The sequence below is a fragment of the Drosophila obscura genome, unplaced genomic scaffold, assembly GCF_018151105.1.
Source record: "Drosophila obscura isolate BZ-5 IFL unplaced genomic scaffold, ASM1815110v1 contig_187, whole genome shotgun sequence".
In the NCBI taxonomy this organism is placed as follows: domain Eukaryota; kingdom Metazoa; phylum Arthropoda; class Insecta; order Diptera; family Drosophilidae; genus Drosophila; species Drosophila obscura.
The window spans coordinates 1,379,565-1,393,082 of NW_024542775.1; the positions used below are offsets into that span (position 1 = coordinate 1,379,565).

The 13,518-nt window shown below is 43.4% G+C and overlaps 2 protein-coding genes across 2 annotated transcripts; both read right to left on the minus strand.

Moving 5' to 3' along the window:
* Nucleotides 1-3,830: 3,830 nt before the first annotated feature.
* On the minus strand, nt 3,831-4,698 carry LOC121404187. Its single transcript, XM_041593414.1, has 2 exons — nt 4,113-4,698; nt 3,831-4,021 (listed from the first exon to the last, which is right to left on the minus strand). Exons 1-2 carry the CDS (start codon nt 4,696-4,698, stop codon nt 3,831-3,833), a joined length of 777 nt encoding a protein of 258 aa, XP_041449348.1.
* Nucleotides 4,699-6,995: 2,297 nt separating this feature from the next.
* On the minus strand, nt 6,996-8,683 carry LOC111070842. Its single transcript, XM_022361803.2, has 3 exons — nt 8,375-8,683; nt 7,421-7,541; nt 6,996-7,361 (listed from the first exon to the last, which is right to left on the minus strand). The coding sequence occupies exons 1-3, from the start codon at nt 8,529-8,531 to the stop codon at nt 7,175-7,177; spliced, it is 465 nt and encodes a 154-aa protein (XP_022217495.1). The 5' UTR covers nt 8,532-8,683; the 3' UTR covers nt 6,996-7,174.
* Nucleotides 8,684-13,518: the final 4,835 nt, after the last annotated feature.

Consider the following 13,518-nt stretch of genomic DNA (forward strand, 5'->3'; position numbering starts at 1 on the left):
GTCATCAGGATTTTCTGAAAGCGAGAGCAAAGGGCGAAAATTAACAATTGCCGCGATCTGGCAGATTAATGTGCGGAGCTCGTCAAAGCGGTACAGGTGATACTTTGCGGACTTCACGGCCGCTTCCCACAATCCGCCAAAGTGCGGAGAGCGCGGGGGGATGAAATGCCAGTCGATGGTGTCAGCCAAGCAGGATTCATGGACTTCCTTCATGTGCGAGTCGCTCAAGAAAAGCTTCTTCAGCTCCAGAAGCTCATTCTTAGCGCCAACGAAATTTGTCGCATTGTCCGACCAAATATGACTTGGCCTTTCTCGAGTGGACGTAAAACGTTTCAATGCGCCTAGGAACGATGCGGTGGTCAGATCTTTAACAAGCTCCATGTGTATGGCCTTAGATGTGAAGCAAATAAACACGCTTATGTAGCACTTGATCGGAGGCCTCGTGCGGATTTCTGATCGGTAGAAAAAGGGTCCATAATAGTCCACTCCAGTTACTTCGAAGGCCCGCGATCCTTCCAGACGCTCCTTAGGCAAGTCTCCCATAATGTGCTCAGCCATGCGCGGTCTCGTCCTGAAGCATCTCACACACTTGCTAACTACTTTCGAGACGGCTTTGCTTCCTCCAATAGGCCAATATTCTAATCGAATTTTAGCCAGCAAGGCACGAGGTCCGGCATGGAGGTTCCGTTGATGATAACAGCATATCATTGCAGACGTTACGGGATGTCCCTTGGGCAAAATAAACGGGTGCTGAGCATTAAGCGGGAGCGATGAGTCGCCGAGACGACCTCCAACTCGGAGTAAACCAGACGGATCGATGAACGGAGATAGCGAACTGATGGAGCTAGACTTTCTGACTTGCCCATTGCGTCTAATCTCCTTTATGTCCGACCACAAACTTGCCAGATGAACGTGTCGAACAAGTAGATGCGTTCCTTGCTGAGTGTCAGAAACCCTGAGTCCAGGATGCCTAAGACGATGAACGAATTTATGTATGTAGGCGAATGTGCTGTGCATGCCAAAGAAAGAGTTTGCAAATTTGCATCCGGACGTGAGATCGGCATGTGGAGACGCGATCAGCAATACACGTTTGCGAAGCTTAATGGTCGGAGTTTCAGAAACGGGAGATACAGGCCACTCATCTTTAGAACCTAAAAAAACGAGGGGCCGTGAAACCACAGCTCTGACTGGATGAGTTGGCTGGGAAGCGAGCCTCTGGAGAGGATATCAGCGAGATTCAACGATGTGGGTACATAGCGCCATTCCATGCCTTGCGTCAACTCCTGAATTGTTGCCACTCGATTTTCCACGAAAACCTGAAATTTGGCTGGCTCATCCCGAATCCAAGATAACGCCGTAGACGAATCCGACCAGCAGTAAAACTGACCTGGGAAGATTCCCGTCTCCTTTAAGTTGCGCATAACCGTCGCAAGCAAATGGGCTCCACTCAATTCGAGCTTTGGAATCGACAATGATTTTAGTGGCGTCACTCGAGACTTAGAGCATAAAACATTGCTCGACGACTCCCCTTGCCTGGACACGACATATATGCAAGCACCATATGCTTCCATGCTGGCATCACAAAATCCATGAACCTCTACAATTGTAATGATGGACAACGCGAGGAAAGGAAATGCGAGAGATGCTTGCCAAACTGTTTCTCAGGTCGATCCAAGTTGAGTGCAGCGCTGTCGGTAGGCTTTTATCCCAGTCCAAATGTTCTCTCCAAAGCTGCTGAAGAAAGATCTTGCACCTGACAATAACAGGATTAATCAATCCAAGAGGGTCGTAGTAACGCGCAATAGTTGATAAAACCGACCGCTTGGAGGGCCTTGAATTCGTGTCCAGCGCGGACAAGGCAAACAGCAGCTGATCCGACGCAGGGTCCCAAGCTAAACCGAGAGTTTTGGTAATGTCGCTTCCATCATGAAACCGTAGAAATTTCTCCACGTCGTCTTCTGGAATTCCATCAAGCACCTCCTGTTTACTCGAGCACCATTTTCTAAGCTTAAAGTTACCGCAAGACAGTAGACTTGAAGTTTGGCGCATCTTTTTCATGACCTCTGCGACCGAGTTGCCGCCAGAGATGAGATCATCAACATAGAACTCCTGTTGCAGAGCAGCTGAGCCAAGAGGTTAGGGATTACCCTCGTCGATGGCCAGCTGGTGCATTGCGCGGACAGCTAAAAACGATGCAGCCTTCGTACCGTATGTGACGGTGTCTAACGTGTAGACCTGAACCTTGGACTGGATGGAATATCGCCATAGGATACACTGGAGAAAATTGTCAGGTGGAGATACCTTTACGCAGCGGTACATTTTACAAATGTCACCAGTGAGAGCAGCGGGATATGTGCGGAACCGGATCAGTATGTTAAATAATGCAGGCTGAATAACAGGACCTGTCATCATCACATCATTTAAAGAGCATCCAGTTGATGTAGCCGCAGAGCCATCGAAAACGACACGGAGTTTTGTCGTGATACTATCCTCCTTTAAAACGCAGTGATGAGGCAGAAAATACTTGCAGAGGCTACGTGAGTCAGGATGGACTTTGGACATATGCTTTAAATCAGTATACTCTTTCATAAAAGCTGAGTAACGCTCCTTGAGCGCGGGATTACGATCCAGTTTTCGCTCCAAACTGAGAAATCGTCGATACGCCTGAGTATAGGACTCTCCCAAGCGATCAGCATCATGCTTTAAAGGCAGTCGAACGGAGTACTCCCCTGATGGCAAACGTGAAAAGTGGCTTACGAAATGCGCCTCACAATCTACTTCTTCCTTTGTACTCAAGCTAGCCTCCACACAATTCTCGACTTCCCAAAACATACGAAGAGTTCGATCAAACCATGCATTCATTCTAGCCTCCGAATCCGGAGAATTTTGGGTTGCCAAAAGCGACGAGCTTGACACCCTCTGTCCACCACCAGATACGATCCACCCAAGCCGGGTCTTCTGCAGAAGAGGCCATCTATCTATGAGCTTGATTTGCCCTACGCAGAGAAGGTCATAGAATATGCTCGCGCCAATGAGGAGATCTACTCGCTGAGGATTAAAGAATGCAGGATCGGCAAGCTGAATATTGGAGGGAATGTTCCAATCGGCTACATTAACTGCCAGACTTGGTTGGCTATCTGTGATTGTGGGTGCGAGGAGAGCAGTGAGTGTGGTCGAATAGTCCGAAGTGCGAGACTGCATGCAAATGCTGACGGTGGATCCCTCAGTGGACACGCTAGTATCGACCAGGCCAGAAACAAGGGCAGACGATTGAGTTCTCCTAAGCTGAAGCTGCTGGGCTAACCTGGATGTAACGAGATGCAGCTGGGATCCTGAATCTAGAATGGCGCGACAAGGAACCAAAACGCCAGATCGATTTTTAACCAAAACAACAGCTGTGGCCAACAGCACAACATCGGAGTGGAAACCTTGGCAGCAAGAGAGGTAGACGCATGAGACGGCACACTGCTAGCAGAATCCTGAACCGGCGTAACCTGGTTGTACCGCTCGTTCTGGAGGAGAAACAGCTGGGGAGCTTTGCGCTATGGATGAGTCGAAGTGCAATAAGGTATGATGCCTCCTTCCGCAAACCCTACACTGGCCACCTGTACATGCACGAGTCCGATGACCCGATTTTAAGCAGTTAAAACAAAGTGACAGCTTCTTCACTTCCTTGGGTCGCAGAAAAGGAGATACATTTGTAAAGATGCTGCACGTATATTCCGTGGCCCGCTGAATGGCAGAAAGGGCATCCAGACGGGTCGGCGGAAGAGTTAGAATCAACAAAAGTTTTCTTTAGATGTGTAGACTGGCTTTTTCCCACCTGAGCGCTACCAGCGTGTGTCGCTGTACTGCACGTTCTCCATCTTCTGGCATCGCTTCTCCAGGAAATCGTAGAACTCCCCAGCTGTGGGTATCCAGTCCGCTGACGCAGCCTCTTCCCATTTGGTTTGGGTCTTCGCATCTAGTTTTTGCAGCAGCATGTGGATTATCATGCATCCCGATATCTCCTCAGCACTTCCTAATGTCTGCAGGGCACGGTGAATCTACCTTCTTGAGCCCAAGAATCTCCTTGATGTGTGCCTGGAAAACAAGTCGTTTATTATTAAAACGTTTGCTAAGTATGTCCAGAGCCACACGATAATTGGCACTAGAGAGCTCCAACGATCGAACCGAATCCAGGGCAGCATCCGAGAGACATGAGCGAAGATGTTGGAACTTCTCGATTTCACTGAGATCTGCATCCCCTTTGGTGACCGAGTTGAACATGGCAATAAAATCCGCATATTCCACATAGCCACCGGAGAAGCTAGGTAGCTTCAGCTCAGGAAGCCACTGCTTGTGAGCCATGATGATGGTATGACCTACAGAGCTATTTGGCATGCTAGTGGAATGAGCAGCTACGCGTAAATGACCTAGTTCGAGAGCAGTCAGCAACTCGGCTTTCAAAGAAATGAACAGCGTATCGAAGGTTTCACGCAGCTCACTTCCAATCTCGTCTTCATCCAGCGATTCCAACTCATGATGGGACTTGTTGAACTCCTCACGCATTTCCGCCAGCATATCGAGGCGCACATCTATTTCAGACGCACTTAGTTTGTCGAGTTTATTCCCCGAGAATGACTCGCCAAGACGGTGCAGCCGATCATGCAGAGACTGAACTTTACGCTTGTAAAGCCTCAGCCTTTTTTCCTCCATCGCAATATTTCCGCCCGCGCCTGTATTCGACTCTTTGTCCTTGCCAACCGGTAATGCAACGAAAAAATGGAAAATGTAAGACCGCTTAAGCGACGGCGAACAGAACGGGAGCGAGAATAGAAGACACGGAAAGTCAAGGGCCGCGGCTGCAGCGACGCAGAGCAAGAGCGATTCGGCGATTAAGCAACGTAATATTAGACGGCTGCAGTCTCACTGAACTTGCACTTTAACTGTTTTTATTTGCAAAAATGTATTTGTTGGTCGTTAAACCGCAGAGCAACGAATATCTTATTTAATTTTTATAGTTTTTAAACGGAACGCGATTAAAAATTGTAGTTAAATCACGTCACCAATGTTTGAGATGCCAAGCTTTTTTGGCACCTATATCTATCCAAAATCAGTTAAAAGACTTTCGATTTACAACGTTATAATGTTTATTTATACCGGCGGCTAGCTGAAGCCAATTTCTCGGTCTTTTGTCCAGCCAGATAAATGTGCACAAGCGGGGGTTCGGTATGCAACCTATGCGGCGAGAGATTAGCATAGAACTACTTGGGCCACGACGGCCTATCAATACAAGAGCCGAAGCGGCAGGTGCAGAGCGCCCTTTAACAGGAAGAGAGCAGCAGCACTGCCGAACATACATTAGTTTAGGGTTCGATACTCTTATACAAATAGTTACAGCTACGTTTAATATTATGATACACGCTTAAATAGCCGCTGGCCCGAACAATTACCACAAACATGATTCATGGCCCATGCGGAGATATGTATCCCTAATAAAAAATGAAAAATTTACAAAGCGTTTTTCAAAAGATTTTACCAAAGTCGGTAAATATCCAATATATTCAAGAAGAAATATTGATAGTTGTGTACAATCATTCATGATAAAAATCAACAACGTAGCCGTTTAGAGTCGATAGGTAGTACCATATTCTCCTGTTTAGAAAAACATTCACATTAATGTTGAGTTCTGCAGCTCAATGGAATCTATCAAATACATTTGCAAGTATGTGAATAGTCAGCGATATGGAAAAGTCTAATCTACATATACTATACATTTGTAGAAAAAAAATGTGTGTGTATCTCCGCAGCGCGTGACCCATTTGGATACGGTTTTTTAAATATAGTTAGAGTATGTGGTAAACATGATTTTTATTATTTTTTAGTTGCGATACATGCCATTGCGATGAGTAATGTGAAAATGTCTAAACCTTTTTGTTCTTTATGCCAGTGAGGGCTCTTAAAATAAATAAAATTTCATTTTTCTCATTTTTGAGAGAAACTTAAAATAAATAAACTTTAATTTTTCTCATTTTTTTAGTGATTTCCTTTCATATTTTTTAAGCGGATTTTTCAGGAAGTGTCCAATATACGGTACAAATTTTTTTCCAAAAAAAATCACATCACTATATTTTTGATAATATTTTTCTGTATGAAGGAATCAATTTAGTTCCTTCACTAACAGCTACCTAAGACCTTTAGCTTTGATTTGGTACTCATGTGATTTTATAATATGCACTTGGTCAAATATTTTGAGGCAAAGACAAAACTGTGTATACAACCAGAACCCGTCCCTTACTAATTTGCATGCTCTGGCATTGTCACAACTTTAGCTATTGGGAATGTAATCTCCTTCAATAATGAATCTTTTCACAAGTTGCTTTAGTATCTTCAAAAATGCATCTTTCGACCAGTCCATCTTGTGGAGAAAAATATTCTGCATCAACAGTGAGGATCGACCCGTTTGCCAGAATCACGGAGGCTGCATTACATTTTAACTGGATCGTGATGTCTTTAGCCTCCTCCAGTTGGAGGTTATCAGACGGCTGCACTACTACGGTTTATGTTCGATAGAAGATTATCCAGGTTATATGATAGCCTGAAATCGTTCCACATTATGATCTATAGTTTGTAGGTATGGTGTTGATGTTGTTACGTTTTTACTGTTTGTATCTCCGGATTGGGGAATGTATATAATAGAGAATCGTTTATAGTTTCTAAATGTTTTTTTCAAAACTAGTTGTTTAGGTGATTCAAAAATGTCAGACTCAAGACTGCGGGGGAAGACAGGTCAGAAGCATTGCTATGATGTTCATTTTAATGTTCAGGACTTGGTGTAATTTTCTGCTTATTTATTTTTTACTTAATGTCATTGCTCATTGCCAGTCTTAAACCTTTGATGCACTAGCTAAATTTTTTTTTGTGTCGTACAATTTTTCTGTTAACGATTTGAAAATTAACAAAAAGTTAGTTTTACTTCATTTAGTACTCGTAATACAATTAATTTAAAACAATTGCAGTGGACCACTATTATTTGGCCTTTAACTTTATTTCTTATAAAACTTTCCTTATAGAATCGATTTAATAATTGCTTGCTCTTGAAATTGTTTTGATTTATCTGACCCAAACTAAACACATCTATTTATATACTCGGTATATCAGCTATAACTCAGTTAATAGTGGAAGCCCAAATTCATATATCGCTCTTCTTGGCATCCTCCTTTTCAATCTCAGGGTATTCCAACGTAATGCCTGGCTCACATGTAAAGATAGGGCAGCAATAAGGGAAGGGCGCGGTTTTGTTGGTCTTTGATGTGTCCAATTTACACTTGTCATTTGCCAAAGGCAGCGGCCCGCAATCCTCAACAAGTTCTAGAAGTCTGTGAATACGAAATGTATATAGTTGCGGCTTTAAAAAACAACTGAGTCAAAATATTACTTTGTCTTATTCTCTTCATTTTGCACACAAGTGGAACGACCACAGAACGGAGTCAAGTCCCATGATTTTCCAGGCTCCACGGTAGCACAACGTGTGGAAGCAAAGCACATTCCCGGAAAATCTGAAAGTTTTTAAGCCAAAATATACTCTTGGTTTATCATTTAATATTTGTATACTTATATATATATATGTAATATTAATATTTTATTGCAAACAAATTTTACTGGTGTTGTATTACTTTACACGAATACCAGAGCATAAGAAATTACTTTCTTAGGAGAAACACACATATTAAAAAAGCTGAGGTAAAAACTCGAGATCTGATATAATAATTTGACTATATGATTAGAAAATGAACAAGCTTTAAACAGCAGTTTTAACGCACACGGGATCAGGGAGCTGTCGAACTGCAAGTATATATCATCCATACTCATCATAACATTATTTTATATTAGCATGACTTTTTATATTGTTATATTATATTATGTTATATTATATTGTTTAAGAAACAAATTTTTTTTCTGTAAATACATACATATGTACATATGAGCAAAAACACATCCCAATAGTATAAGCACCTACATATGTATGTATGGATGAAATGTATATACATATGTATTCATAACCAGTGGTTTTTGCAACCGTAGTCTGCGTAATATATGTAGTTGCAATATTACATTTTGGCTTACACACAAATGACCTTGCACTAAAGAGCAAAGCAGGCTTTTTATGTATGTACATACATATGCATATGTACATACATATGCACGAAGTTAAAGCTGTCTGATTTTGAGCGTCGAAAAGCTGTTCGGCAAGGGTATGAATCAACACCGGGCAGGGCAGGTAATAATAGCAAAAACTAACATTAAAATTCAACTGAAGCTTCCATTTTCAGTAAACGTGTTCCAAACTTGATTGAATACCTCTTGCATTATGGTTAATGGGCTGACTCACCTCTGAGCACATCAGCCGGAATAAGGCGTTTGTAAATTCGTATTTCACCATCACTATTTGGCTGATCTGCTATCCCTTTTTGGTCAGCCTCAGCATTGAAAGGGACTATAATAGTTGTTATGGCGAGAGCCACAATAAGTGTAAGATGGGCATTCATTCTGACTAACGAGAAGTTTCTAAAACTGAAATCGCGTTTTGATATTAGCAGCCAAAAACCAAATCGACCATAACAACAATCGGATTAAAAGTAGGAACACAGGAAATCAACAAAACATCTGTCCGTTCGCAGCGAAAGTTAAAAACAAATTGAGACCAGCAGACCTCTCACACCACTACTTATAGTAATGTCGCGTATGTGGAGGTTTCGAGAGTTTAAGCTTTGGCTAGGGCTTACTGATGTTGGAAATAAACGTACCGTGGCGACTGAAAGTTGTTAGAGACAAACAAAGAGCAGCTTTGTGCTTTTCCCGCTTTTGAGTTAGCGTAAATACACGTCGACAAATAGTTTTTCATACATATCCATGCGTAATTACTTATGATTTTGATGTTATATTCAAGTATGTCATTTTTATTACATACGTGTAATCGTGAATTTAACATACACATATGCTAAGTATCTGTCATATTTTTTATATATAAATTGTTGATATAGTCTGCTGTTGATACATTACATTTTGAGCAGCCTTATTTTATAGGATGAGATCCTATTTTTAACCTATTTACGTAACGGATCATTTAAGTTTAATGGAAATTTGTTAGCAAAAAAAAAGTATTTACAGATCTGTTTTATGATAAACTATACCCGTACAGAGTTCAGCGGTAAGCCACATGGACCTTTATTCAATGCGCAGTACTCCCTTGTGGTGAGCTTTTTGGTGGCCACTCGATCCCTGTTTCAGATTGCTAAATTAATAACTTTTGCCCGAATCTAGAAGCTTTACAATAAAAAGTCAAAGTTTCACTTCGATTCTGGTTCATATTTGCCTGTTTACGGTGCAAAAAAGCTACAATTTTATTTTTTATACCTGTACTAAAAAAGAGTTAAGGGGTATACTAGATTTGTGTTAAAAGTGGATGTGTGCAACGCAGAGAAGGAAACGTTTCCGACCCCATAAAGTATTTATAATCTTGATCAGCATCAATAGCCGTGTCGATTGTACGTCTTGATGAGCGCCTAGATCTCAGAGACTATAAGAGCTAGAGAAACCAAATTTTGTTTCCAGAATCATGTGATGTGCTACAAGTGTATTTAAAAATTTCGACCGCCCGCTTCCGCCCCACAAAGGACGAAAAAATGTGGCAGGCATGTTAGATGTCGAATATACATTGTAGATGTAGATAACTGATGTAGCAACAAAATTTAAAAAAATGTACAATTTTTTTAAATTCTGCATAAATCATAAGCTCAAAAATTTATTTTCTGACTGAGTACGGGTATAAAAGTAGAGTCGCGTCCCCAGAAACGACTCACACGTTCCTTCTCGTTTTTTTTTGGATAAAGAAAGTTTAATGGTCATTTTCGGTACACATAATAATTTTAAATTTTATTTTGAATATAATATAATTTTAAAAAATATCAAAAGAACAATAATTTTTAATAATTAAACTTATTCAAAAAGTTTTTGTTTTAATTAATCCACATTGGAAGAAATATCTAATAAACTTAACATTTCTATATAATAACTACACTACTCGACCAAATTGAACTATTTATTTAGGCTGTGAACCAAAATAACTTTTTTCTGATATATTTCGGGATTTACAAATTTTTGTAGTACTTAACCATTTTTCTAATGGTGTCATTTTGTTTTAAAGAATTTTTTTAAATCTCTTATTTTTTAATGGTTTTTTTCAGAGGTAGTGCTTCTATTTTTCACATAACTTAAGTATCTTATATCTGGTTGAATTTTTGGCAGCAACGGTATTTTTCAGGTAAAATTAGTTTTGAGTCGTTTTGGTCAAACGGCTGCAAGTTGACATTTTATCCATAGATTTTAATGGGCAATACCTTAATACCTTTGAAAGCTTAATATCTTTCAGGCGTTAAGCTGCAGATACAAAGGGTCTGGGTCGGATTTATTGCTGTATTTTTCAGCTTTTCAGAACTGCAAAGTTCTATGCAACCAGATATAAGATACTTAAGTTATGTGTAACTTTTATTCAAAATGTGTAATCGGCATCTAGTTCGATTTTTCTGACGTAACGTCGCACGAAAAATGGTTTAAAAAATTATCTGTCGCTAGTATAAAATCCCATATAAAATCGTGACCTTTTTCGTGCGATGGCGTCAGAAAATTCGATTTAGGGATATATTTTCGTAAAGTCAAGTTTAAGTTGAAAAACAACTCAAAAATGAGGCCAATATACTACTGATTCCATATTTTTCATACACTAGAGATGTGAGATCTAACAAAAATCGGCATATAGCACTAGTCAACACTAGAATTAGGCTGTGGCCGAAAAAAACTTTTTCTTATAGATTTCGGGGTTTAAAAATTTTCAACGAATTATGGTTTTTTTTATGGTGTAGTTTTGTCTTAAATCCGATGATCCTATTGGGCTTTGAGGTGGCTCAGAGGGGGCCTAGCTGAGGCCACCGGACGGGTCGCAGGTTGCGGATAGCGAACGGCCTACCCTAGTGGGTGGGTCAGCTGCGAATAAGCGGGCATCCTAAAGAGTATCAACTAAGTTGGCTCTGAGGGAGAGTACCGAAATAAGCAGTCCCGGACAGCCAGCGGGTGTTCGCGACGCAGCAACACTGACGATACGCTTGTGGTGCCGCCTCTCATTAAGTAGCTCACACAATCCCATCCCTACACATCACCTACCCACATCCCAGCCCCAACACTCACCTCACACCGGGCTGGACTAAGGTGTCACTCGACCCGTGCCAAGAGTCAGCCTGGCTGGGGGCCCGGTATAAAAACTAGCCCAGTCGTGAACGGAGAGCTCAGGGACTTGGCAGCCCCCTGTTCTAATTATGCCTTACCCGGGTAACGCAGAGCTCTGCCGGGGTGGACCGTTCCCCTTCTCTGCAGCTCGTGGGAACTATATGGATAAAAACGAAAATATAAACAACAACAAAAACAAAAACGAGAGAGGCACTCCCCAAATGCCTGCAGGGAGAAATCCCAAGCGGGAGAAGGCAGCGGCCCAAAGGCCTGGCCCGATCCGCTCAGACGCAGGAAAGACCTGCACGGTGAAGGACGCGGGTATGAATCCGGGTGGGTCCCATCCCAAACCTGGGATGGGTGGAAAGACAACACCCAAAACTGATACCATGGTAGGGCAGCTAAGCAATATTGCGGCTGCTCAACCTTCTGGTGAAGCGGCGGGTGATGGCTTGCCATCAACCAGCGTCCAAACCAAAAGATTTAGTTATGCCGAAAAGAGGAGTGCTGGGCACATACTCCGTCGGCAGAACGCAAGCCAAGAAGTCAGTCCAACAGCAGACTGGCTGAAGAAAGTGGAATGGGCCTCGGTGGTGTTGCCCAACTTCAGTATGGAGCCACAGAAGGTGGCCGCCCAACCGAAGAGGCAGCGCTCTCAAGAGACGCCCGGACCTGTCGCGAAGCGATCCAGGGTTGCACCAAATGTATCCTTCGCGCAGATTGCCAAGGAGAGGACGCTGATAGGCGTTCTCGACAAAGGCAGCGCGGAGGGGAAAATACCCAGAAGCCAGTGGAAGTGGGTGGAAGCGGCACTGGCCGACCGCTGCTTCGAGCTTCTTGAGAAGGATCCCGGGCCACCCCCAGTCTGCAAAGACATGGGATGGTTCCAGGGGAGCATCAAGGTAGTAGCCTGCGAGGATGAGCGCTCCGTAAAGCTATACAAAGCTGCGGTGGCGCAAATCGGTGAGGTCTACGCCGGGGCAAAGCTCGTCGCTGTGGACTGGAGCGAGGTGCCCAGTAGGCCAAGGGCCCGTATATGGGTACCGGCCACTTTCAAGGAGCCCGAGCGGATCCTCACGATGTTGCAGAGATGCAACCCCACACTGCCAACCTCAGACTGGAGGGTGGTCAAAGTGGAGGCATCAAAGGGCACCACAAATCAGGCAGTGGTAGTCCTGAATAAGGAATCGCTAGCCCCGATCGAGGCAGCCAGGGGAGAGCTTAACTTCGGGTTCAGCTCGGTGACCATGAAGGTCTACAAGTCGGACGCAGCGACCGAGGCGCGTTCTGTCAACAACCCAGTTGAGCAGGACGTTGCCTTGGAGATCGAGGCACCCGAAGTAGACCCGGAGCCGGAGCCGGCCCTGGAGAGCTACTCCTCGGAGACGGAGCTGATGCTCGATTTTGAGGCGTTGTGTCGGGACGAGATACTCGACGACTCTGACGCCGACATAACAGTGGTGGAGAGCGTTTCTAATGAAGTCTCTGAGGCTTCTGCAGATAAATCTCCACCACTGTAAAGCAGCATCCGCTGCCCTGATACTCCGCTTGGTCGCAAGCGGAGGGGATATAGTCCTAATCCAAGAGCCCTGGGTGGTAGGAGGCAGGGTCTGTGGATTAGCGACGAAGGACTACAAGCTGATTGTAGCCCAAACTGAAGGTAAAATTAGAACCTGCATATTAGCAAGGAAGCACCTAAATATCTTTCTGCTCCACAATTTTAGCAATGGTGACAATACGGCAGCTAGCCTAGAGCTACAAGGGACACGCCTAAACCTGGTGTCGTCCTACATGGCTCACGAGGAAAGCGATCCTCCCAGTGACCTCGTTCGCAAGATTGCCAGAGACAGCGAGAGGTCGGATACAAGCCTACTAATAGGCTGCGATGCCAACGCTCATCACACCCAATGGGGGAGCTCGGATACAAATGCAAGGGGTGAGTCACTTTTCAGCTTCATCCTGAACTCCAACCTAATTATCGGTAATCGGGGTAATGACCCCACTTTTATCATAAAAAACCGTCAAGAGGTTATTGACCTCACTCTATTGTCTCACAAACTGTCAGACATAATGAAAAGTTGGAGAGTCCTAGAGGACCACTCCTTCTCCGACCACAGGTACATCGAGACAATCCTATCGCTCGAAAGCACCATACCCACTAGCTATACTAACCCAAGGAAAGCCAACTGGGATATGTATAGTGCAAAATGGAGGAATTACCCCCCCCTAGCCCCAAAATGCCCTGACACACAA